The following is a 20,894-nucleotide window of genomic DNA, read 5'->3' as shown; positions in this document are numbered from 1 at the left end:
TAAATATAGATAGGTACCTACTGCTGAATGATGATAAAAATTATCAAAATCTAACAACCAATTTAATATAGGTACCTAAAATAATACTTTTTGTTTTTTTCTTTTTTTTTTTTTTTTTTAATCAATATTATGATGTTGTACACTGCTAACCATATTAAAGGCGGTGTGTTATAATATTAATAAATAAATATTATTTGATTAGTTTATATAATTAAGTAAATAGTTGAAATTTACGTTTTTTTTTTTTTTTTTTTTAAATATACATATACAATAATATCAACTAAAATGAGGCAGCAAGTCGCACACGGCCCGCCAAAACAAAACAAACCCTGCGCGTCCGAGTTCCGACCGACCTATCGACTAGCGAACGAGCGAGCTCGAGCGAGCGCCGCAACGCGTATATAAATGAGGGGCATGTACTGGCCCGTGCATCCAGTCGTTCGCCAGCGCTCGCCCGTTGAACAACGTGCGCGCGTCACTTGTCTGTCTGCTCAACTCAACGTCACAACACTAAAGAACAAAGAAGATGACCGGCCGCGGAAAGGGAGGAAAAGGTCTGGGAAAGGGAGGAGCCAAGCGCCACAGGAAAGTGCTTCGCGATAACATCCAGGGTATCACGAAGCCCGCCATCCGTCGTCTCGCGCGCAGAGGCGGCGTCAAGCGTATCTCCGGTCTTATTTACGAGGAGACTCGCGGTGTGCTGAAGGTGTTCCTCGAGAACGTGATCCGCGACGCCGTCACATACACCGAGCACGCCAAGAGGAAGACCGTCACCGCCATGGACGTCGTCTAAGCGCTGAAACGTCAAGGCCGCACCCTGTACGGTTTCGGCGGTTAAGCTGCTTCTGCTCGACGGACGACGACACACACACCCGTCCCGTCCTCCAGCCGGCACTGTCGCAATTGCGCATCGCTCGTTGAGCGTACGCGTCATATGTGATAGCGCTAATAAAAAGGCCCTTTTCAGGGCCGCATACGATTCATATAAACTATTATAAAGTTTATGTTTCTATAATGAACACACGATAAGTCAAACTCTCATACTATACTACATAGTAGTACTATACTGTATACCTACTATACACGTACATAATAATAATATATGAATAAATTCACTTCACCTACTAACGCTAGAACGCAACGTACCGAGTAGTTTACTATAACATAATCATCAATATTATATGAAACGAATAGAGTATAATACACGTACGTAGGTAACCTACCTACCTATATAATGTGTTATGATAAAATCATTGATACTGGTGTATCTCTCTGTCAACTTACTTATGTACAGCTACTACTTGTTTGAAGTTATGAGTGAGTATGTACATATATTACAAAAATACAATATTTGTAACCAGAACACTGACTGACATACCTGGATCGTCTCTCTCTGCATTCGACTGCGTTTCTTCTTAGTTGATGCTACGTTGCGACGTCGAATGTCCTCAGGGCTCAGCCTCAGCCTCAGCTCAGCTGCTTACCGGTAACCTGAAATAGAAATATCCGTACAAATTACAAATAGGTACATAGTAATAAATAACATGCAAGCATTAATAATAGGTATTAAGATTAGAATTAAAATGTTTCGAGTAACATTTAAATAATAGAGAATATAAACAGTTTAACACTAACTAACGTAACTGTATGATAATTAAAATAATAATTGTCATATTGATATATTATATATGGTATGTGTACATGTCAACATCAAAGTAATGTTGTTGTTAAAACTTACATACATATTTAGACAAATCGAACTAAATAGAAAATTTTATGCATAATATTAATTAATTAATATTTGTGTGTGTGTTTAATATTGTGTTCAAGTAAGTGTTGTGTTGTTGGACACTGGTACATAATAATAATTAATAGCTGTAACTGAGAGCACTGCCTAAGGGAATGAATCTACTAAACTTACACGGGACACGGGTGTCTGTCTCCGTACCGTGTACCGTGTGTGTACGTACGGCGAGAGATTGAGCGTGTGCATAACGTGATTATTCGTCTATTGGCATGTTGAATTGCATTATATGCACTTTCACATTGTTTAATATAGTATTTTGTAATTTTATATTAGTTTATTAAACGTTATACCACCAGGTCTGACTCGCCCGTCCTTAAGTGGTATAACGCTTTCGTGTTTTACGAAGGTTCACTTTTAATCGTCTAATACGTTCGACCAAAGTGTTAATACAAATGAAATGTTGATACGTTTCAAGCTCGATATCCTCCTTGTTGATTTATCGACCGTTTACAACTGAAACGTTGTGTTTTATAGAGAAAAATACATTTTGAAGTGAACGCGAGGTATGCCAAGTAGACAGTATGGATTATAATGGTGAGCGCCGGCTCGATCGTTCGTTTTATGCGATATCTATCGGTACCGGTAGATAGTCTCGTTCATTATGTATACGAAAATACAATAAACGAGTGTGGTTACATAACAAAAATATAATAAATTTGTATTTAATTAGATACGTGTTAGTGAAAAGTATGAAGTGTTCATACGAGAAATCGTCTCGCGACAGAATGGCCCTCGTTACGGTAAAGTCTCGAGGTAGCTAATCGGGTGGCAAGTTGCGTATAGTGGCGACATCTACTACGATAGTCGAAGTCTCAGATCGAACCTCTCTTTCACACTCGCGTGAACACGTTTGTTTGATCGTTCTCTCTCTCTCTCACTTACTTACTTACTTACTCTCGCAATCAATCTATCAACAATCAACAATGGCCGATACAGCAGTCGCCGCCGAAGCTCCCGCTCCCGCTACACCAGCAAAGAAACAGGCAAGACAGGCGGGCGGCGCTAAGAAACCTAAGGCGAAGCCTACGCACCCGAAGACGTCCGAGATGGTGAACAACGCTATCAAGGAGATGAAGGAGCGCAGCGGATCCTCGCTGCAGGCGATCAAGAAGTACATCGCCGCTCAGTACAAGGTAGACGCCGAGAAGTTGGCGCCGTTCATCAGAAAATACCTGAAGAGCGCCGTCGAGTCCGGCGCGCTCATCCAGACCAAGGGCAAGGGCGCGTCCGGTTCGTTCAAGCTAGAGTCCAAGTCGGCCGCCGCCAAGAAGCCGAGCGCGAGCGCCGGTGCGGGCAAGGCAGCCGCCGGCAAGGGTGCAGCGGCAGCGTCGAAGGCCGGCAAGAAGGCGACCGCCTCCGCCGCCGGCGCCAAGAGCAAGAAGGCCGCAGCCGCGTCCGCGTCTGCCTCCGCATCGCCGTCCAAAGCCAAGGCTTCGGCCGCCGCGAAGGACAAGAAGGCCGCCGCCGCCGCGAAGAAGAAGCCCGCCGCCAAGAAGGCCGCCGCGCCCGCCAAGGCCAAGGGCGGCGCCGCACCCAAGGCTAAGAAGACCGCGAAGCCACCCACGAAGAAGCCGAAGGCGCCCAAGCCCAAGAAGGCCGCCGCTACGCCCAAGTCCAAGCCCGCCGCGAAGAAGGCAGCCGCAGCCAAGAAGTAAATATCACACACGCCGGCCGCAGCCAACGAGTGCGCGCGCTATACACGCGCGGGTGCGGTGCATGGTCGCGCTACACCGTCGTCGCGTCGTCGGTCCCGCCGCGCCGCCGCCGCAGCATCAGCAGCAGCAGCAGCAGCAGCAGCAGCAGCAGCAGCAGCAGCAGCGGCAGCGAGCGACCCGCCACCGGGTCGCCGTCGCAGCAGCCGCGAGCCTCACGGCGGCGTGCGTGACACACTCGCTCGCCACTACCAAAAACAGCCCTTTTCAGGGCTAACAATATATTCATGAATCATGTACAAACATACATATTCGTTTCTGATGCGTATACAGAAAGTCAAACAAACTAACCAACCAACTACTAACAAAACAATAAACTACCACAGCTATGTAACCAACCAACTAACTAACTAACTAACTAAGGTATATAACACGAGAGAGATAATAACAACAATAATTATAATAATTGTATAGCTATGCTATGATAGTCGACGACGAATCAAACAATACACGAACCGACGACGTTACCTATGCCACCCTACATGACATGTGAGTGGTTAACTCGTAACGTAACTATAATTTCAAAACACCTAGAATATCATACACTATAACTAGCTACTACATAATACCTATATACAGCTAACAGCTTATCTGAAATAAAAAACTCACCCAAAGCCGCCGAACACATACCTACGAAGCACACGATACGATGATGATGACGATGATATTATATCATTATAACGGCACACCGCAACACAAACACAAACACAAACACACCCTAGCTTCCCTAGGTCACTCGCGAGTACCTAGATACTCGTAAATAATATAAATGTATTAGCTCTAATCACATCGCGATGCACATTGCAATTTGCACGCGTACGTTACTCACTCACAATTTATTCAAATTATTATAACTCTCAAGTGACATTAGTGACACTACGATATTGCAATTGCACCGACTACCTACACTCACCTACACGAGAAAAAAAAAAAAAAAAAACACATTCATAAATATTTTATTAGTTACTGTCAAAATCAAACTGACAAGTGACGACGCCCGACTGCAGGACGAAAAAAAAAAATTTTTTTTTTTTTCTTTATTTGTATTGATATTCTCATCATTATACTGAGCATATATATTATACATTATACATAAATCATAAATCTATAATTCATAAAATATAACGTGGAAATGGCGCGAAAGTGCCGCGCACGCGCAATAGCGGCGATTATCGTGTTGTTTTCTCGCCCGTTTCGTTCGTGAGCGTCGACTCCGCTCCCCGCCCGACGGTTGCGCGCCAGCGATCGCGTATATAATAAAATGCCCCTGCTGTCGGCGAGTCACTCTACAACGCTTACTCGCTGCGCGCGCACACGGTTTCAGCTGTGTGTGTACATACGTGTTTAACTTTGTTTTCAAATCTTCAATTTAAAAACTCTTCAACATGTCGGGCCGCGGCAAAGGTGGCAAAGTCAAGGGAAAGGCAAAGTCTCGCTCCAACCGTGCCGGTCTTCAGTTCCCCGTCGGTCGTATCCACAGGCTCCTGCGTAACGGCAATTACGCCGAGCGCGTCGGTGCCGGTGCACCAGTGTACCTGGCCGCCGTCATGGAGTACTTGGCCGCTGAGGTTCTCGAGTTGGCCGGCAACGCAGCGAGGGACAACAAGAAGACCAGGATCATTCCCCGTCACCTTCAGTTGGCCATCCGCAACGACGAGGAGTTGAACAAACTGCTCTCCGGCGTGACCATCGCCCAAGGCGGTGTCCTGCCGAACATCCAGGCGGTCCTGCTGCCCAAGAAGACCGAGAAGAAGGCTTAAAACCACCGCCTACTCCTCCTCCTCACACCCGACGCACTTCGTGGGAAGATATAATGATACGTTGCTGTCGTACGACCAAGACGACGACGACGGCGGCGTGCATTTTTCTTACAAAAGGCCCTTTTCAGGGCCACAATATGAATCAAAGTCTATCTATTTATCATAATTATCCTATGATAATGAATGACTGTTTCTGTTGCAACATTATTAAAAGTCAAACACACACAAAACAAACAACAACAGAGAAAAAAAAAAAAACCCCCACGAACGAATAGATTTTTTAATAATTATATTATTAATTAATAAACGTAATAAGTATGATAATATATAGTATAAAAGTACAATACATTATATTATACTATATGGCAACAATTATTATTATATACGTCATCTTCCCAAATTCCACTATTTAATTTCATTACCAATACCGTAACTTCGATATAACCACAGATTACAAAAAAGCTCAAAAGTGCTAGATCACAGGGCCGTAAAACGGAATAACAAAAAAAAAAAATATACGTCATCTCAGCCAGATTCAAATACTTACCAATGTTTTTTTTTTTTCTTTTTTTTTTTGCGTACCTATGTCAGTTGTAGTAGTAGCAGTTAGTTGTAGTTCATAATTATGAAATATCGATAACTCATTAAATAAATATTATCATATGGCATGTAGGTGCTGATTTAAATAAAAAAAAAATAATAAAAAATGCTTAATAGTGAGTACAGTTTAGTTTATCCACGTGTCAACAACGTATGTATTTATAATTACAAAATATGTACACTCTTATTATGGTATGTAAACACCGATACAATAAAATAATTAGGTTATAATATTTATTTCATCTATGTCAGTCGTTCGCAGAACGCAAATATATAAATAAATAAAAAATCTAACGATAAAGTTAATACATTTAATAAGTGAATAATATATGTATACCTATTAGATAAAACACAAACAAAACATACTTGGCTTAGCATTATATTATATTGTGAGAGTGTGTGAGTGTTTTTTTTTTTTTTTTTAATTTTTTTTTAATTTTTTTTTTTTTTAAACAGCCTTAGCCAGTATTCTGTACCGCGTCGATCGCCCCCCGCCCTTTCCGCGCTCCGCGATGTGTAGCTGCCGGGCGTGCGTCAGCACTGCGTCGAGCTTACAGAGACCGCATCGGAGCGCTCCTATTGGCCCGTCCGACGGCGCGCGCTCCCTTAGGTCGCCACCACCGCGCGGCGAGAGCGCCGATAAATAAGAGCGGCCTCTCTGCAATTTCGAACCACAATCCAACCGCTCACCGTGCCGCACGGATCGAATTTTGCGCTCCGTATTGTATTGTTGTGTGATTGTTGAATCGCCGCACCATGCCGCCCAAGACAAGTGGTAAGGCCGCCAAGAAATCCGGCAAGGCCCAAAAGAACATCTCCAAGACCGACAAGAAAAAGAAGAAGCACAAGAGGAAGGAGAGCTACGCCATCTACATCTACAAGGTGCTCAAGCAGGTCCACCCCGACACCGGTATCTCCTCGAAGGCTATGTCGATCATGAACTCTTTCGTTAACGACATCTTCGAACGCATCGCCGCCGAAGCGTCTCGTCTGGCCCACTACAACAAGAGGTCCACCATCACATCGAGGGAGGTGCAGACATCCGTGAGGCTCCTGCTGCCCGGTGAGCTCGCCAAGCACGCCGTCAGCGAGGGTACCAAAGCTGTCACCAAGTACACCAGCTCCAAGTGAGCACAGCGTGTGCTTGCACTTGTACCGCCGCCACCGTTGCGCTCACCACATACTCACCTACCTATGTGTTGCGCACAAACAAAAGGCCCTTTTCAGGGCCACAAATATTTTCATATACAATTTAACATACAAAATGTATGTTTCTGTTGATAAACATGTCAAAAGTCAAACAACAACATAAAAAAAAACCTATCTCCATCACTCCCAGTCGCTATCCTTTACGATCTGCAACGATTAAATTTAATACACACAGAAAAATAGTAACACAATGGAATTATATTATTGACAAAAACAACAATACATATATATTATTTATATAATATAAAGTATGATGATAATAAATATAATAATATAATGACACTTTGAAGCTCCACGACCAGAGTACTATACCCATATCGTACATAATAATATTGCCTGCCTAATATTATTTTAAGTACTTCAATAAAATTCAAATAGTTGTCATTCAATGTTATATGGGAAAAAAAAAAAGAAAAAAAAAAAAAAGACGTTTATCATAGTTTGACGTTTATCAAGTTACTAAACTGCAAATAGTCGATGGAGAAATACAGTGATAGGTGTAATGTTTATAGGTGATGAACGGTATACAATATTATGTACTTAAATAAAATATTATAAATACTTACTTAAAAATAACAAAAAAAAATAAAATAATGATAATTGTAAGAATAACATATAGGTATAACGCATTTTGTTTCATGTTTCGTTCGTTCAAATAGTTGTCATTCAATGTTATAAAGAAAAAAAAAAAAAAGAAAAAAAAAAAATGACGTTTATCATAGTTTGACGTTTATCAAGTTACTTATAGAATAATAATATAAACACGTACACACAATATAATATATTATGTACGCTTTAAAATAAAGGATTTATACGAATTTAGAGAGAAAATTCCAAGTGAGTTCGCCGCGGCCGGTTCGCGCTGTCGGCCCGTGTCGATCGTATAAATACGAGTGGGACGGGCAATGCGCGTTTCATTCCCGCTCGCACAGTCGCGCCGTTCGCACCGCACGTCGTTCGTTCAGGTTCAGTTTCAGTACAATTCAATTCAATTAAGAAATGGCGCGTACCAAGCAGACCGCTCGCAAGTCCACCGGTGGTAAGGCACCGAGGAAGCAGCTCGCCACCAAGGCGGCCCGCAAGAGCGCACCGGCAACCGGTGGTGTCAAGAAGCCCCATCGTTACAGGCCCGGAACCGTAGCGCTCCGTGAGATTCGTCGTTACCAGAAGAGTACCGAGCTGTTGATCCGCAAGCTTCCGTTCCAGCGTTTGGTGCGTGAGATCGCTCAAGACTTCAAGACCGATCTCCGTTTCCAGAGCTCCGCTGTGATGGCCCTGCAGGAGGCCAGCGAGGCTTACCTCGTCGGTCTCTTCGAAGACACCAACCTTTGCGCCATCCACGCCAAGCGTGTCACCATCATGCCCAAGGATATACAGCTGGCGCGCAGGATCCGCGGAGAGCGCGCCTAACTGCAGTCAGTACTATCGAGTACTGCAGTTGGCGTGTACAAGGCGGTGTGCGATATATTGTTGTATACACCTATTAAGTATACACTTGTATTGCCGCTCAGCCGAATACCAAAAAGGCCCTTTTCAGGGCCACACATGAGTCATATATTTTTGTAATAAAATATGTTTCTGCAACTAACATTAAAAAGTCAAACAAACTATTAATTAACACACACAATATACCTACCTAATATCTAAATACTGCAAGTATGGTCCCCATATAAATATAATAAAATAAAATATAGCAGTTGCAACATGATATCATCATTCCTGTACAAGCTAGCTATAAAGATGCAGGCCTACACACAATATACATAAGTCCATCATATTTGACAAATTACAATATTTACTGGCGTGGTACATACAGCTACATATTATATAATATTACATATTATAATAGAGACAGTACATATAGGACGAAATAGATCCTAAATACAAAATGGTCGAATTTCATTACCTACATTACTGTACTTATACATTTTTTTTTTTTTTTCTTTTTCTTTTAACCAGACAGACACTCCTTAAATAATACTGATCGTGTATTGTATGCTTATAATAAATATAGATAGGTACCTACTGCTGAATGATGATAAAAATTATCAAAATCTAACAACCAATTTAATATAGGTACCTAAAATAATACTTTTTGTTTTTTTCTTTTTTTTTTTTTTTTTTAATCAATATTATGATGTTGTACACTGCTAACCATATTAAAGGCGGTGTGTTATAATATTAATAAATAAATATTATTTGATTAGTTTATATAATTAAGTAAATAGTTGAAATTTACGTTTTTTTTTTTTTTTTTTTTAAATATACATATACAATAATATCAACTAAAATGAGGCAGCAAGTCGCACACGGCCCGCCAAAACAAAACAAACCCTGCGCGTCCGAGTTCCGACCGACCTATCGACTAGCGAACGAGCGAGCTCGAGCGAGCGCCGCAACGCGTATATAAATGAGGGGCATGTACTGGCCCGTGCATCCAGTCGTTCGCCAGCGCTCGCCCGTTGAACAACGTGCGCGCGTCACTTGTCTGTCTGCTCAACTCAACGTCACAACACTAAAGAACAAAGAAGATGACCGGCCGCGGAAAGGGAGGAAAAGGTCTGGGAAAGGGAGGAGCCAAGCGCCACAGGAAAGTGCTTCGCGATAACATCCAGGGTATCACGAAGCCCGCCATCCGTCGTCTCGCGCGCAGAGGCGGCGTCAAGCGTATCTCCGGTCTTATTTACGAGGAGACTCGCGGTGTGCTGAAGGTGTTCCTCGAGAACGTGATCCGCGACGCCGTCACATACACCGAGCACGCCAAGAGGAAGACCGTCACCGCCATGGACGTCGTCTACGCGCTGAAACGTCAAGGCCGCACCCTGTACGGTTTCGGCGGTTAAGCTGCTTCTGCTCGACGGACGACGACACACACACCCGTCCCGTCCTCCAGCCGGCACTGTCGCAATTGCGCATCGCTCGTTGAGCGTACGCGTCATATGTGATAGCGCTAATAAAAAGGCCCTTTTCAGGGCCGCATACGATTCATATAAACTATTATAAAGTTTATGTTTCTATAATGAACACACGATAAGTCAAACTCTCATACTATACTACATAGTAGTACTATACTGTATACCTACTATACACGTACATAATAATAATATATGAATAAATTCACTTCACCTACTAACGCTAGAACGCAACGTACCGAGTAGTTTACTATAACATAATCATCAATATTATATGAAACGAATAGAGTATAATACACGTACGTAGGTAACCTACCTACCTATATAATGTGTTATGATAAAATCATTGATACTGGTGTATCTCTCTGTCAACTTACTTATGTACAGCTACTACTTGTTTGAAGTTATGAGTGAGTATGTACATATATTACAAAAATACAATATTTGTAACCAGAACACTGACTGACATACCTGGATCGTCTCTCTCTGCATTCGACTGCGTTTCTTCTTAGTTGATGCTACGTTGCGACGTCGAATGTCCTCAGGGCTCAGCCTCAGCCTCAGCTCAGCTGCTTACCGGTAACCTGAAATAGAAATATCCGTACAAATTACAAATAGGTACATAGTAATAAATAACATGCAAGCATTAATAATAGGTATTAAGATTAGAATTAAAATGTTTCGAGTAACATTTAAATAATAGAGAATATAAACAGTTTAACACTAACTAACGTAACTGTATGATAATTAAAATAATAATTGTCATATTGATATATTATATATGGTATGTGTACATGTCAACATCAAAGTAATGTTGTTGTTAAAACTTACATACATATTTAGACAAATCGAACTAAATAGAAAATTTTATGCATAATATTAATTAATTAATATTTGTGTGTGTGTTTAATATTGTGTTCAAGTAAGTGTTGTGTTGTTGGACACTGGTACATAATAATAATTAATAGCTGTAACTGAGAGCACTGCCTAAGGGAATGAATCTACTAAACTTACACGGGACACGGGTGTCTGTCTCCGTACCGTGTACCGTGTGTGTACGTACGGCGAGAGATTGAGCGTGTGCATAACGTGATTATTCGTCTATTGGCATGTTGAATTGCATTATATGCACTTTCACATTGTTTAATATAGTATTTTGTAATTTTATATTAGTTTATTAAACGTTATACCACCAGGTCTGACTCGCCCGTCCTTAAGTGGTATAACGCTTTCGTGTTTTACGAAGGTTCACTTTTAATCGTCTAATACGTTCGACCAAAGTGTTAATACAAATGAAATGTTGATACGTTTCAAGCTCGATATCCTCCTTGTTGATTTATCGACCGTTTACAACTGAAACGTTGTGTTTTATAGAGAAACTAGCTGACCCGCGCAACTTCGCTTGCGTCCTATAAGGGAGAATGGGTGAAATTTTTCCCCGTTTTTGTAACATTAATTACTGGTACTCTGCTCCTTTTGGTCGTAGCGTGATGATATATAGCCTATATCCTTTCTCAGGTATCAAAATATCTCCATACCAAATTTCATGCAAATTGGTTCGGTAGTTAAGGCGTGATTGAGTAGCAGACAGACAGACAGAGTTACTTTTGCATTTTTAATATTAGTATGGAGTATGGAGGATTTATGTACTTCCAGTCAACACGGTTTTATAATAATTTTATATAAACAAAGCCATTCAACGTTTTGATTTTGTTTTTTAGAAATGTTTTTTAATCAATTTATTTAGCGGGTTTTTTGTTGTTTTGCTTTTTTTTGAAAGTGATAAAACACAATGTTTGTACCTAGTAATATTATCAAAATTCAAATTCAAATTCAAAATTATTTATTGCAACAAACATGGTTCAGAGTTCTTATTTATAATACAGTTTCACATATTTGGCCGTTATAGGGACGCTGCCCCCGCCGCCGCGGCCGACCCGTACCGTGCCGCAATACTAATATCGTGATATCTCCTAAACTATATGTCTAAATAACACACTGTAAACTGCAAAAATAATCTAAATTAAATGCTCGTGATGATGAACTTACTTATTTTGATAAGGATATATGTATTATTGGTTATATCACCAGTTAAACATCACCCAACGAATTAAATGTTTTTTTAATACAGAAAAGTAGTTTTTGTGACTTAAATAAAAAAGCTGGATATATGTCATCGCGAACTTTTTTGTAGAACTAATAAAGACCAATGTTTTTGCTATACATTGTTCTTACTTGTATCCAACGGTATGAGCGGCGCACGCACAAATGCAATCTTCAATTAGATTTTTTTTCTGACTTCTTGGACATAAATCGCTATAACTCAGCTAATATAGTTTCAATGTATTTCAATTATAGATAAAAACCTGTCGGAGAAAATACTCTTTCTATTAGTGAAAACCGCATCAAAATCCGTTGCGTAGTTTTAAAGTTTTATGCATACGAAGGGACTACAGACAAAATGGGCGACTTTGTTTTATACTATGTAGTGAAATACATTTTGAAGTGAACGCGAGGTATGCCAAGTAGACAGTATGGATTATAATGGTGAGCGCCGGCTCGATCGTTCGTTTTATGCGATATCTATCGGTACCGGTAGATAGTCTCGTTCATTATGTATACGAAAATACAATAAACGAGTGTGGTTACATAACAAAAATATAATAAATTTGTATTTAATTAGATACGTGTTAGTGAAAAGTATGAAGTGTTCATACGAGAAATCGTCTCGCGACAGAATGGCCCTCGTTACGGTAAAGTCTCGAGGTAGCTAATCGGGTGGCAAGTTGCGTATAGTGGCGACATCTACTACGATAGTCGAAGTCTCAGATCGAACCTCTCTTTCACACTCGCGTGAACACGTTTGTTTGATCGTTCTCTCTCTCTCTCACTTACTTACTTACTTACTCTCGCAATCAATCTATCAACAATCAACAATGGCCGATACAGCAGTCGCCGCCGAAGCTCCCGCTCCCGCTACACCAGCAAAGAAACAGGCAAGACAGGCGGGCGGCGCTAAGAAACCTAAGGCGAAGCCTACGCACCCGAAGACGTCCGAGATGGTGAACAACGCTATCAAGGAGATGAAGGAGCGCAGCGGATCCTCGCTGCAGGCGATCAAGAAGTACATCGCCGCTCAGTACAAGGTAGACGCCGAGAAGTTGGCGCCGTTCATCAGAAAATACCTGAAGAGCGCCGTCGAGTCCGGCGCGCTCATCCAGACCAAGGGCAAGGGCGCGTCCGGTTCGTTCAAGCTAGAGTCCAAGTCGGCCGCCGCCAAGAAGCCGAGCGCGAGCGCCGGTGCGGGCAAGGCAGCCGCCGGCAAGGGTGCAGCGGCAGCGTCGAAGGCCGGCAAGAAGGCGACCGCCTCCGCCGCCGGCGCCAAGAGCAAGAAGGCCGCAGCCGCGTCCGCGTCTGCCTCCGCATCGCCGTCCAAAGCCAAGGCTTCGGCCGCCGCGAAGGACAAGAAGGCCGCCGCCGCCGCGAAGAAGAAGCCCGCCGCCAAGAAGGCCGCCGCGCCCGCCAAGGCCAAGGGCGGCGCCGCACCCAAGGCTAAGAAGACCGCGAAGCCACCCACGAAGAAGCCGAAGGCGCCCAAGCCCAAGAAGGCCGCCGCTACGCCCAAGTCCAAGCCCGCCGCGAAGAAGGCAGCCGCAGCCAAGAAGTAAATATCACACACGCCGGCCGCAGCCAACGAGTGCGCGCGCTATACACGCGCGGGTGCGGTGCATGGTCGCGCTACACCGTCGTCGCGTCGTCGGTCCCGCCGCGCCGCCGCCGCAGCATCAGCAGCAGCAGCAGCAGCAGCAGCAGCAGCAGCAGCAGCAGCAGCGGCAGCGAGCGACCCGCCACCGGGTCGCCGTCGCAGCAGACGCGAGCCTCACGGCGGCGTGCGTGACACACTCGCTCGCCACTACCAAAAACAGCCCTTTTCAGGGCTAACAATATATTCATGAATCATGTACAAACATACATATTCGTTTCTGATGCGTATACAGAAAGTCAAACAAACTAACCAACCAACTACTAACAAAACAATAAACTACCACAGCTATGTAACCAACCAACTAACTAACTAACTAACTAAGGTATATAACACGAGAGAGATAATAACAACAATAATTATAATAATTGTATAGCTATGCTATGATAGTCGACGACGAATCAAACAATACACGAACCGACGACGTTACCTATGCCACCCTACATGACATGTGAGTGGTTAACTCGTAACGTAACTATAATTTCAAAACACCTAGAATATCATACACTATAACTAGCTACTACATAATACCTATATACAGCTAACAGCTTATCTGAAATAAAAAACTCACCCAAAGCCGCCGAACACATACCTACGAAGCACACGATACGATGATGATGACGATGATATTATATCATTATAACGGCACACCGCAACACAAACACAAACACAAACACACCCTAGCTTCCCTAGGTCACTCGCGAGTACCTAGATACTCGTAAATAATATAAATGTATTAGCTCTAATCACATCGCGATGCACATTGCAATTTGCACGCGTACGTTACTCACTCACAATTTATTCAAATTATTATAACTCTCAAGTGACATTAGTGACACTACGATATTGCAATTGCACCGACTACCTACACTCACCTACACGAGAAAAAAAAAAAAAAAAAACACATTCATAAATATTTTATTAGTTACTGTCAAAATCAAACTGACAAGTGACGACGCCCGACTGCAGGACGAAAAAAAAAAATTTTTTTTTTTTTCTTTATTTGTATTGATATTCTCATCATTATACTGAGCATATATATTATACATTATACATAAATCATAAATCTATAATTCATAAAATATAACGTGGAAATGGCGCGAAAGTGCCGCGCACGCGCAATAGCGGCGATTATCGTGTTGTTTTCTCGCCCGTTTCGTTCGTGAGCGTCGACTCCGCTCCCCGCCCGACGGTTGCGCGCCAGCGATCGCGTATATAATAAAATGCCCCTGCTGTCGGCGAGTCACTCTACAACGCTTACTCGCTGCGCGCGCACACGGTTTCAGCTGTGTGTGTACATACGTGTTTAACTTTGTTTTCAAATCTTCAATTTAAAAACTCTTCAACATGTCGGGCCGCGGCAAAGGTGGCAAAGTCAAGGGAAAGGCAAAGTCTCGCTCCAACCGTGCCGGTCTTCAGTTCCCCGTCGGTCGTATCCACAGGCTCCTGCGTAACGGCAATTACGCCGAGCGCGTCGGTGCCGGTGCACCAGTGTACCTGGCCGCCGTCATGGAGTACTTGGCCGCTGAGGTTCTCGAGTTGGCCGGCAACGCAGCGAGGGACAACAAGAAGACCAGGATCATTCCCCGTCACCTTCAGTTGGCCATCCGCAACGACGAGGAGTTGAACAAACTGCTCTCCGGCGTGACCATCGCCCAAGGCGGTGTCCTGCCGAACATCCAGGCGGTCCTGCTGCCCAAGAAGACCGAGAAGAAGGCTTAAAACCACCGCCTACTCCTCCTCCTCACACCCGACGCACTTCGTGGGAAGATATAATGATACGTTGCTGTCGTACGACCAAGACGACGACGACGGCGGCGTGCATTTTTCTTACAAAAGGCCCTTTTCAGGGCCACAATATGAATCAAAGTCTATCTATTTATCATAATTATCCTATGATAATGAATGACTGTTTCTGTTGCAACATTATTAAAAGTCAAACACACACAAAACAAACAACAACAGAGAAAAAAAAAAAAACCCCCACGAACGAATAGATTTTTTAATAATTATATTATTAATTAATAAACGTAATAAGTATGATAATATATAGTATAAAAGTACAATACATTATATTATACTATATGGCAACAATTATTATTATATACGTCATCTTCCCAAATTCCACTATTTAATTTCATTACCAATACCGTAACTTCGATATAACCACAGATTACAAAAAAGCTCAAAAGTGCTAGATCACAGGGCCGTAAAACGGAATAACAAAAAAAAAAAATATACGTCATCTCAGCCAGATTCAAATACTTACCAATGTTTTTTTTTTTTCTTTTTTTTTTTGCGTACCTATGTCAGTTGTAGTAGTAGCAGTTAGTTGTAGTTCATAATTATGAAATATCGATAACTCATTAAATAAATATTATCATATGGCATGTAGGTGCTGATTTAAATAAAAAAAAAATAATAAAAAATGCTTAATAGTGAGTACAGTTTAGTTTATCCACGTGTCAACAACGTATGTATTTATAATTACAAAATATGTACACTCTTATTATGGTATGTAAACACCGATACAATAAAATAATTAGGTTATAATATTTATTTCATCTATGTCAGTCGTTCGCAGAACGCAAATATATAAATAAATAAAAAATCTAACGATAAAGTTAATACATTTAATAAGTGAATAATATATGTATACCTATTAGATAAAACACAAACAAAACATACTTGGCTTAGCATTATATTATATTGTGAGAGTGTGTGAGTGTTTTTTTTTTTTTTTTTAATTTTTTTTTAATTTTTTTTTTTTTTAAACAGCCTTAGCCAGTATTCTGTACCGCGTCGATCGCCCCCCGCCCTTTCCGCGCTCCGCGATGTGTAGCTGCCGGGCGTGCGTCAGCACTGCGTCGAGCTTACAGAGACCGCATCGGAGCGCTCCTATTGGCCCGTCCGACGGCGCGCGCTCCCTTAGGTCGCCACCACCGCGCGGCGAGAGCGCCGATAAATAAGAGCGGCCTCTCTGCAATTTCGAACCACAATCCAACCGCTCACCGTGCCGCACGGATCGAATTTTGCGCTCCGTATTGTATTGTTGTGTGATTGTTGAATCGCCGCACCATGCCGCCCAAGACAAGTGGTAAGGCCGCCAAGAAATCCGGCAAGGCCCAAAAGAACATCTCCAAGACCGACAAGAAAAAGAAGAAGCACAAGAGGAAGGAGAGCTACGCCATCTACATCTACAAGGTGCTCAAGCAGGTCCACCCCGACACCGGTATCTCCTCGAAGGCTATGTCGATCATGAACTCTTTCGTTAACGACATCTTCGAACGCATCGCCGCCGAAGCGTCTCGTCTGGCCCACTACAACAAGAGGTCCACCATCACATCGAGGGAGGTGCAGACATCCGTGAGGCTCCTGCTGCCCGGTGAGCTCGCCAAGCACGCCGTCAGCGAGGGTACCAAAGCTGTCACCAAGTACACCAGCTCCAAGTGAGCACAGCGTGTGCTTGCACTTGTACCGCCGCCACCGTTGCGCTCACCACATACTCACCTACCTATGTGTTGCGCACAAACAAAAGGCCCTTTTCAGGGCCACAAATATTTTCATATACAATTTAACATACAAAATGTATGTTTCTGTTGATAAACATGTCAAAAGTCAAACAACAACATAAAAAAAAACCTATCTCCATCACTCCCAGTCGCTATCCTTTACGATCTGCAACGATTAAATTTAATACACACAGAAAAATAGTAACACAATGGAATTATATTATTGACAAAAACAACAATACATATATATTATTTATATAATATAAAGTATGATGATAATAAATATAATAATATAATGACACTTTGAAGCTCCACGACCAGAGTACTATACCCATATCGTACATAATAATATTGCCTGCCTAATATTATTTTAAGTACTTCAATAAAATTCAAATAGTTGTCATTCAATGTTATATGGGAAAAAAAAAAAGAAAAAAAAAAAAAAGACGTTTATCATAGTTTGACGTTTATCAAGTTACTAAACTGCAAATAGTCGATGGAGAAATACAGTGATAGGTGTAATGTTTATAGGTGATGAACGGTATACAATATTATGTACTTAAATAAAATATTATAAATACTTACTTAAAAATAACAAAAAAAAATAAAATAATGATAATTGTAAGAATAACATATAGGTATAACGCATTTTGTTTCATGTTTCGTTCGTTCAAATAGTTGTCATTCAATGTTATAAAGAAAAAAAAAAAAAAGAAAAAAAAAAAATGACGTTTATCATAGTTTGACGTTTATCAAGTTACTTATAGAATAATAATATAAACACGTACACACAATATAATATATTATGTACGCTTTAAAATAAAGGATTTATACGAATTTAGAGAGAAAATTCCAAGTGAGTTCGCCGCGGCCGGTTCGCGCTGTCGGCCCGTGTCGATCGTATAAATACGAGTGGGACGGGCAATGCGCGTTTCATTCCCGCTCGCACAGTCGCGCCGTTCGCACCGCACGTCGTTCGTTCAGGTTCAGTTTCAGTACAATTCAATTCAATTAAGAAATGGCGCGTACCAAGCAGACCGCTCGCAAGTCCACCGGTGGTAAGGCACCGAGGAAGCAGCTCGCCACCAAGGCGGCCCGCAAGAGCGCACCGGCAACCGGTGGTGTCAAGAAGCCCCATCGTTACAGGCCCGGAACCGTAGCGCTCCGTGAGATTCGTCGTTACCAGAAGAGTACCGAGCTGTTGATCCGCAAGCTTCCGTTCCAGCGTTTGGTGCGTGAGATCGCTCAAGACTTCAAGACCGATCTCCGTTTCCAGAGCTCCGCTGTGATGGCCCTGCAGGAGGCCAGCGAGGCTTACCTCGTCGGTCTCTTCGAAGACACCAACCTTTGCGCCATCCACGCCAAGCGTGTCACCATCATGCCCAAGGATATACAGCTGGCGCGCAGGATCCGCGGAGAGCGCGCCTAACTGCAGTCAGTACTATCGAGTACTGCAGTTGGCGTGTACAAGGCGGTGTGCGATATATTGTTGTATACACCTATTAAGTATACACTTGTATTGCCGCTCAGCCGAATACCAAAAAGGCCCTTTTCAGGGCCACACATGAGTCATATATTTTTGTAATAAAATATGTTTCTGCAACTAACATTAAAAAGTCAAACAAACTATTAATTAACACACACAATATACCTACCTAATATCTAAATACTGCAAGTATGGTCCCCATATAAATATAATAAAATAAAATATAGCAGTTGCAACATGATATCATCATTCCTGTACAAGCTAGCTATAAAGATGCAGGCCTACACACAATATACATAAGTCCATCATATTTGACAAATTACAATATTTACTGGCGTGGTACATACAGCTACATATTATATAATATTACATATTATAATAGAGACAGTACATATAGGACGAAATAGATCCTAAATACAAAATGGTCGAATTTCATTACCTACATTACTGTACTTATACATTTTTTTTTTTTTTCTTTTTCTTTTAACCAGACAGACACTCCTTAAATAATACTGATCGTGTATTGTATGCTTATAATAAATATAGATAGGTACCTACTGCTGAATGATGATAAAAATTATCAAAATCTAACAACCAATTTAATATAGGTACCTAAAATAATACTTTTTGTTTTTTTCTTTTTTTTTTTTTTTTTAATCAATATTATGATGTTGTACACTGCTAACCATATTAAAGGCGGTGTGTTATAATATTAATAAATAAATATTATTTGATTAGTTTATATAATTAAGTAAATAGTTGAAATTTACGTTTTTTTTTTTTTTTTTTTTAAATATACATATACAATAATATCAACTAAAATGAGGCAGCAAGTCGCACACGGCCCGCCAAAACAAAACAAACCCTGCGCGTCCGAGTTCCGACCGACCTATCGACTAGCGAACGAGCGAGCTCGAGCGAGCGCCGCAACGCGTATATAAATGAGGGGCATGTACTGGCCCGTGCATCCAGTCGTTCGCCAGCGCTCGCCCGTTGAACAACGTGCGCGCGTCACTTGTCTGTCTGCTCAACTCAACGTCACAACACTAAAGAACAAAGAAGATGACCGGCCGCGGAAAGGGAGGAAAAGGTCTGGGAAAGGGAGGAGCCAAGCGCCACAGGAAAGTGCTTCGCGATAACATCCAGGGTATCACGAAGCCCGCCATCCGTCGTCTCGCGCGCAGAGGCGGCGTCAAGCGTATCTCCGGTCTTATTTACGAGGAGACTCGCGGTGTGCTGAAGGTGTTCCTCGAGAACGTGATCCGCGACGCCGTCACATACACCGAGCACGCCAAGAGGAAGACCGTCACCGCCATGGACGTCGTCTACGCGCTGAAACGTCAAGGCCGCACCCTGTACGGTTTCGGCGGTTAAGCTGCTTCTGCTCGACGGACGACGACACACACACCCGTCCCGTCCTCCAGCCGGCACTGTCGCAATTGCGCATCGCTCGTTGAGCGTACGCGTCATATGTGATAGCGCTAATAAAAAGGCCCTTTTCAGGGCCGCATACGATTCATATAAACTATTATAAAGTTTATGTTTCTATAATGAACACACGATAAGTCAAACTCTCATACTATACTACATAGTAGTACTATACTGTATACCTACTATACACGTACATAATAATAATATATGAATAAATTCACTTCACCTACTAACGCTAGAACGCAACGTACCGAGTAGTTTACTATAACATAATCATCAATATTATATGAAACGAATAGAGTATAATACACGTACGTAGGTAACCTACCTACCTATATAATGTGTTATGATAAAATCATTGATACTGGTGTATCTCTCTGTCAACTTACTTATGTACAGCTACTACTTGTTTGAAGTTATGAGTGAGTATGTACATATATTACAAAAATACAATATTTGTAACCAGAACACTGACTGACATACCTGGATCGTCTCTCTCTGCATTCGACTGCGTTTCTTCTTAGTTGATGCTACGTTGCGACGTCGAATGTCCTCAGGGCTCAGCCTCAGCCTCAGCTCAGCTGCTTACCGGTAACCTGAAATAGAAATATCCGTACAAATTACAAATAGGTACATAGTAATAAATAACATGCAAGCATTAATAATAGGTATTAAGATTAGAATTAAAATGTTTCGAGTAAC

General features: G+C 42.0%; 11 protein-coding genes across 11 annotated transcripts; all 11 read left to right on the top strand.

Moving 5' to 3' along the window:
* Positions 1-443: 443 nt before the first annotated feature.
* On the top strand, positions 444-1,191 carry LOC142986996 (histone H4). The gene has a single exon (XM_076135553.1). It carries the CDS (start codon positions 527-529, stop codon positions 791-793), a length of 267 nt encoding a protein of 88 aa, XP_075991668.1. The 5' UTR covers positions 444-526; the 3' UTR covers positions 794-1,191.
* Positions 1,192-1,812: 621 nt separating this feature from the next.
* On the top strand, positions 1,813-3,709 carry LOC142987007 (uncharacterized). Its single transcript, XM_076135564.1, has one exon. It carries the CDS (start codon positions 2,731-2,733, stop codon positions 3,460-3,462), a length of 732 nt encoding a protein of 243 aa, XP_075991679.1. The 5' UTR covers positions 1,813-2,730; the 3' UTR covers positions 3,463-3,709.
* Positions 3,710-4,797: 1,088 nt separating this feature from the next.
* LOC142987029 (histone H2A) lies at positions 4,798-5,406 on the top strand. The gene has a single exon (XM_076135586.1). The coding sequence runs from the start codon at positions 4,905-4,907 to the stop codon at positions 5,277-5,279; it is 375 nt and encodes a 124-aa protein (XP_075991701.1). The 5' UTR covers positions 4,798-4,904; the 3' UTR covers positions 5,280-5,406.
* Positions 5,407-6,292: 886 nt separating this feature from the next.
* LOC142987036 (histone H2B) lies at positions 6,293-7,140 on the top strand. Its single transcript, XM_076135594.1, has one exon. It carries the CDS (start codon positions 6,636-6,638, stop codon positions 7,008-7,010), a length of 375 nt encoding a protein of 124 aa, XP_075991709.1. The 5' UTR covers positions 6,293-6,635; the 3' UTR covers positions 7,011-7,140.
* Positions 7,141-7,922: 782 nt separating this feature from the next.
* On the top strand, positions 7,923-8,632 carry LOC142987015 (histone H3). Its single transcript, XM_076135572.1, has one exon. It carries the CDS (start codon positions 8,088-8,090, stop codon positions 8,496-8,498), a length of 411 nt encoding a protein of 136 aa, XP_075991687.1. The 5' UTR covers positions 7,923-8,087; the 3' UTR covers positions 8,499-8,632.
* Positions 8,633-9,536: 904 nt separating this feature from the next.
* LOC142987049 (histone H4) lies at positions 9,537-10,284 on the top strand. Its single transcript, XM_076135606.1, has one exon. It carries the CDS (start codon positions 9,620-9,622, stop codon positions 9,929-9,931), a length of 312 nt encoding a protein of 103 aa, XP_075991721.1. The 5' UTR covers positions 9,537-9,619; the 3' UTR covers positions 9,932-10,284.
* Positions 10,285-12,516: 2,232 nt separating this feature from the next.
* LOC142987010 (uncharacterized) lies at positions 12,517-13,832 on the top strand. The gene has a single exon (XM_076135566.1). The coding sequence runs from the start codon at positions 12,937-12,939 to the stop codon at positions 13,666-13,668; it is 732 nt and encodes a 243-aa protein (XP_075991681.1). The 5' UTR covers positions 12,517-12,936; the 3' UTR covers positions 13,669-13,832.
* Positions 13,833-14,810: 978 nt separating this feature from the next.
* LOC142987033 (histone H2A) lies at positions 14,811-15,612 on the top strand. The gene has a single exon (XM_076135591.1). The coding sequence runs from the start codon at positions 15,111-15,113 to the stop codon at positions 15,483-15,485; it is 375 nt and encodes a 124-aa protein (XP_075991706.1). The 5' UTR covers positions 14,811-15,110; the 3' UTR covers positions 15,486-15,612.
* Positions 15,613-16,498: 886 nt separating this feature from the next.
* On the top strand, positions 16,499-17,346 carry LOC142987039 (histone H2B). The gene has a single exon (XM_076135596.1). The coding sequence runs from the start codon at positions 16,842-16,844 to the stop codon at positions 17,214-17,216; it is 375 nt and encodes a 124-aa protein (XP_075991711.1). The 5' UTR covers positions 16,499-16,841; the 3' UTR covers positions 17,217-17,346.
* Positions 17,347-18,128: 782 nt separating this feature from the next.
* LOC142987017 (histone H3) lies at positions 18,129-18,838 on the top strand. The gene has a single exon (XM_076135574.1). The coding sequence runs from the start codon at positions 18,294-18,296 to the stop codon at positions 18,702-18,704; it is 411 nt and encodes a 136-aa protein (XP_075991689.1). The 5' UTR covers positions 18,129-18,293; the 3' UTR covers positions 18,705-18,838.
* Positions 18,839-19,740: 902 nt separating this feature from the next.
* Positions 19,741-20,488, top strand: LOC142987046 (histone H4). The gene has a single exon (XM_076135604.1). The coding sequence runs from the start codon at positions 19,824-19,826 to the stop codon at positions 20,133-20,135; it is 312 nt and encodes a 103-aa protein (XP_075991719.1). The 5' UTR covers positions 19,741-19,823; the 3' UTR covers positions 20,136-20,488.
* Positions 20,489-20,894: the final 406 nt, after the last annotated feature.

Source organism: Anticarsia gemmatalis, unplaced genomic scaffold (assembly GCF_050436995.1).
Source record: "Anticarsia gemmatalis isolate Benzon Research Colony breed Stoneville strain unplaced genomic scaffold, ilAntGemm2 primary ctg00000050.1, whole genome shotgun sequence".
Classification (NCBI taxonomy): domain Eukaryota; kingdom Metazoa; phylum Arthropoda; class Insecta; order Lepidoptera; family Erebidae; genus Anticarsia; species Anticarsia gemmatalis.
The sequence above is the reverse complement of the archived record's forward strand: the minus strand, read 5'-3'. Positions and strand labels throughout refer to the sequence as shown.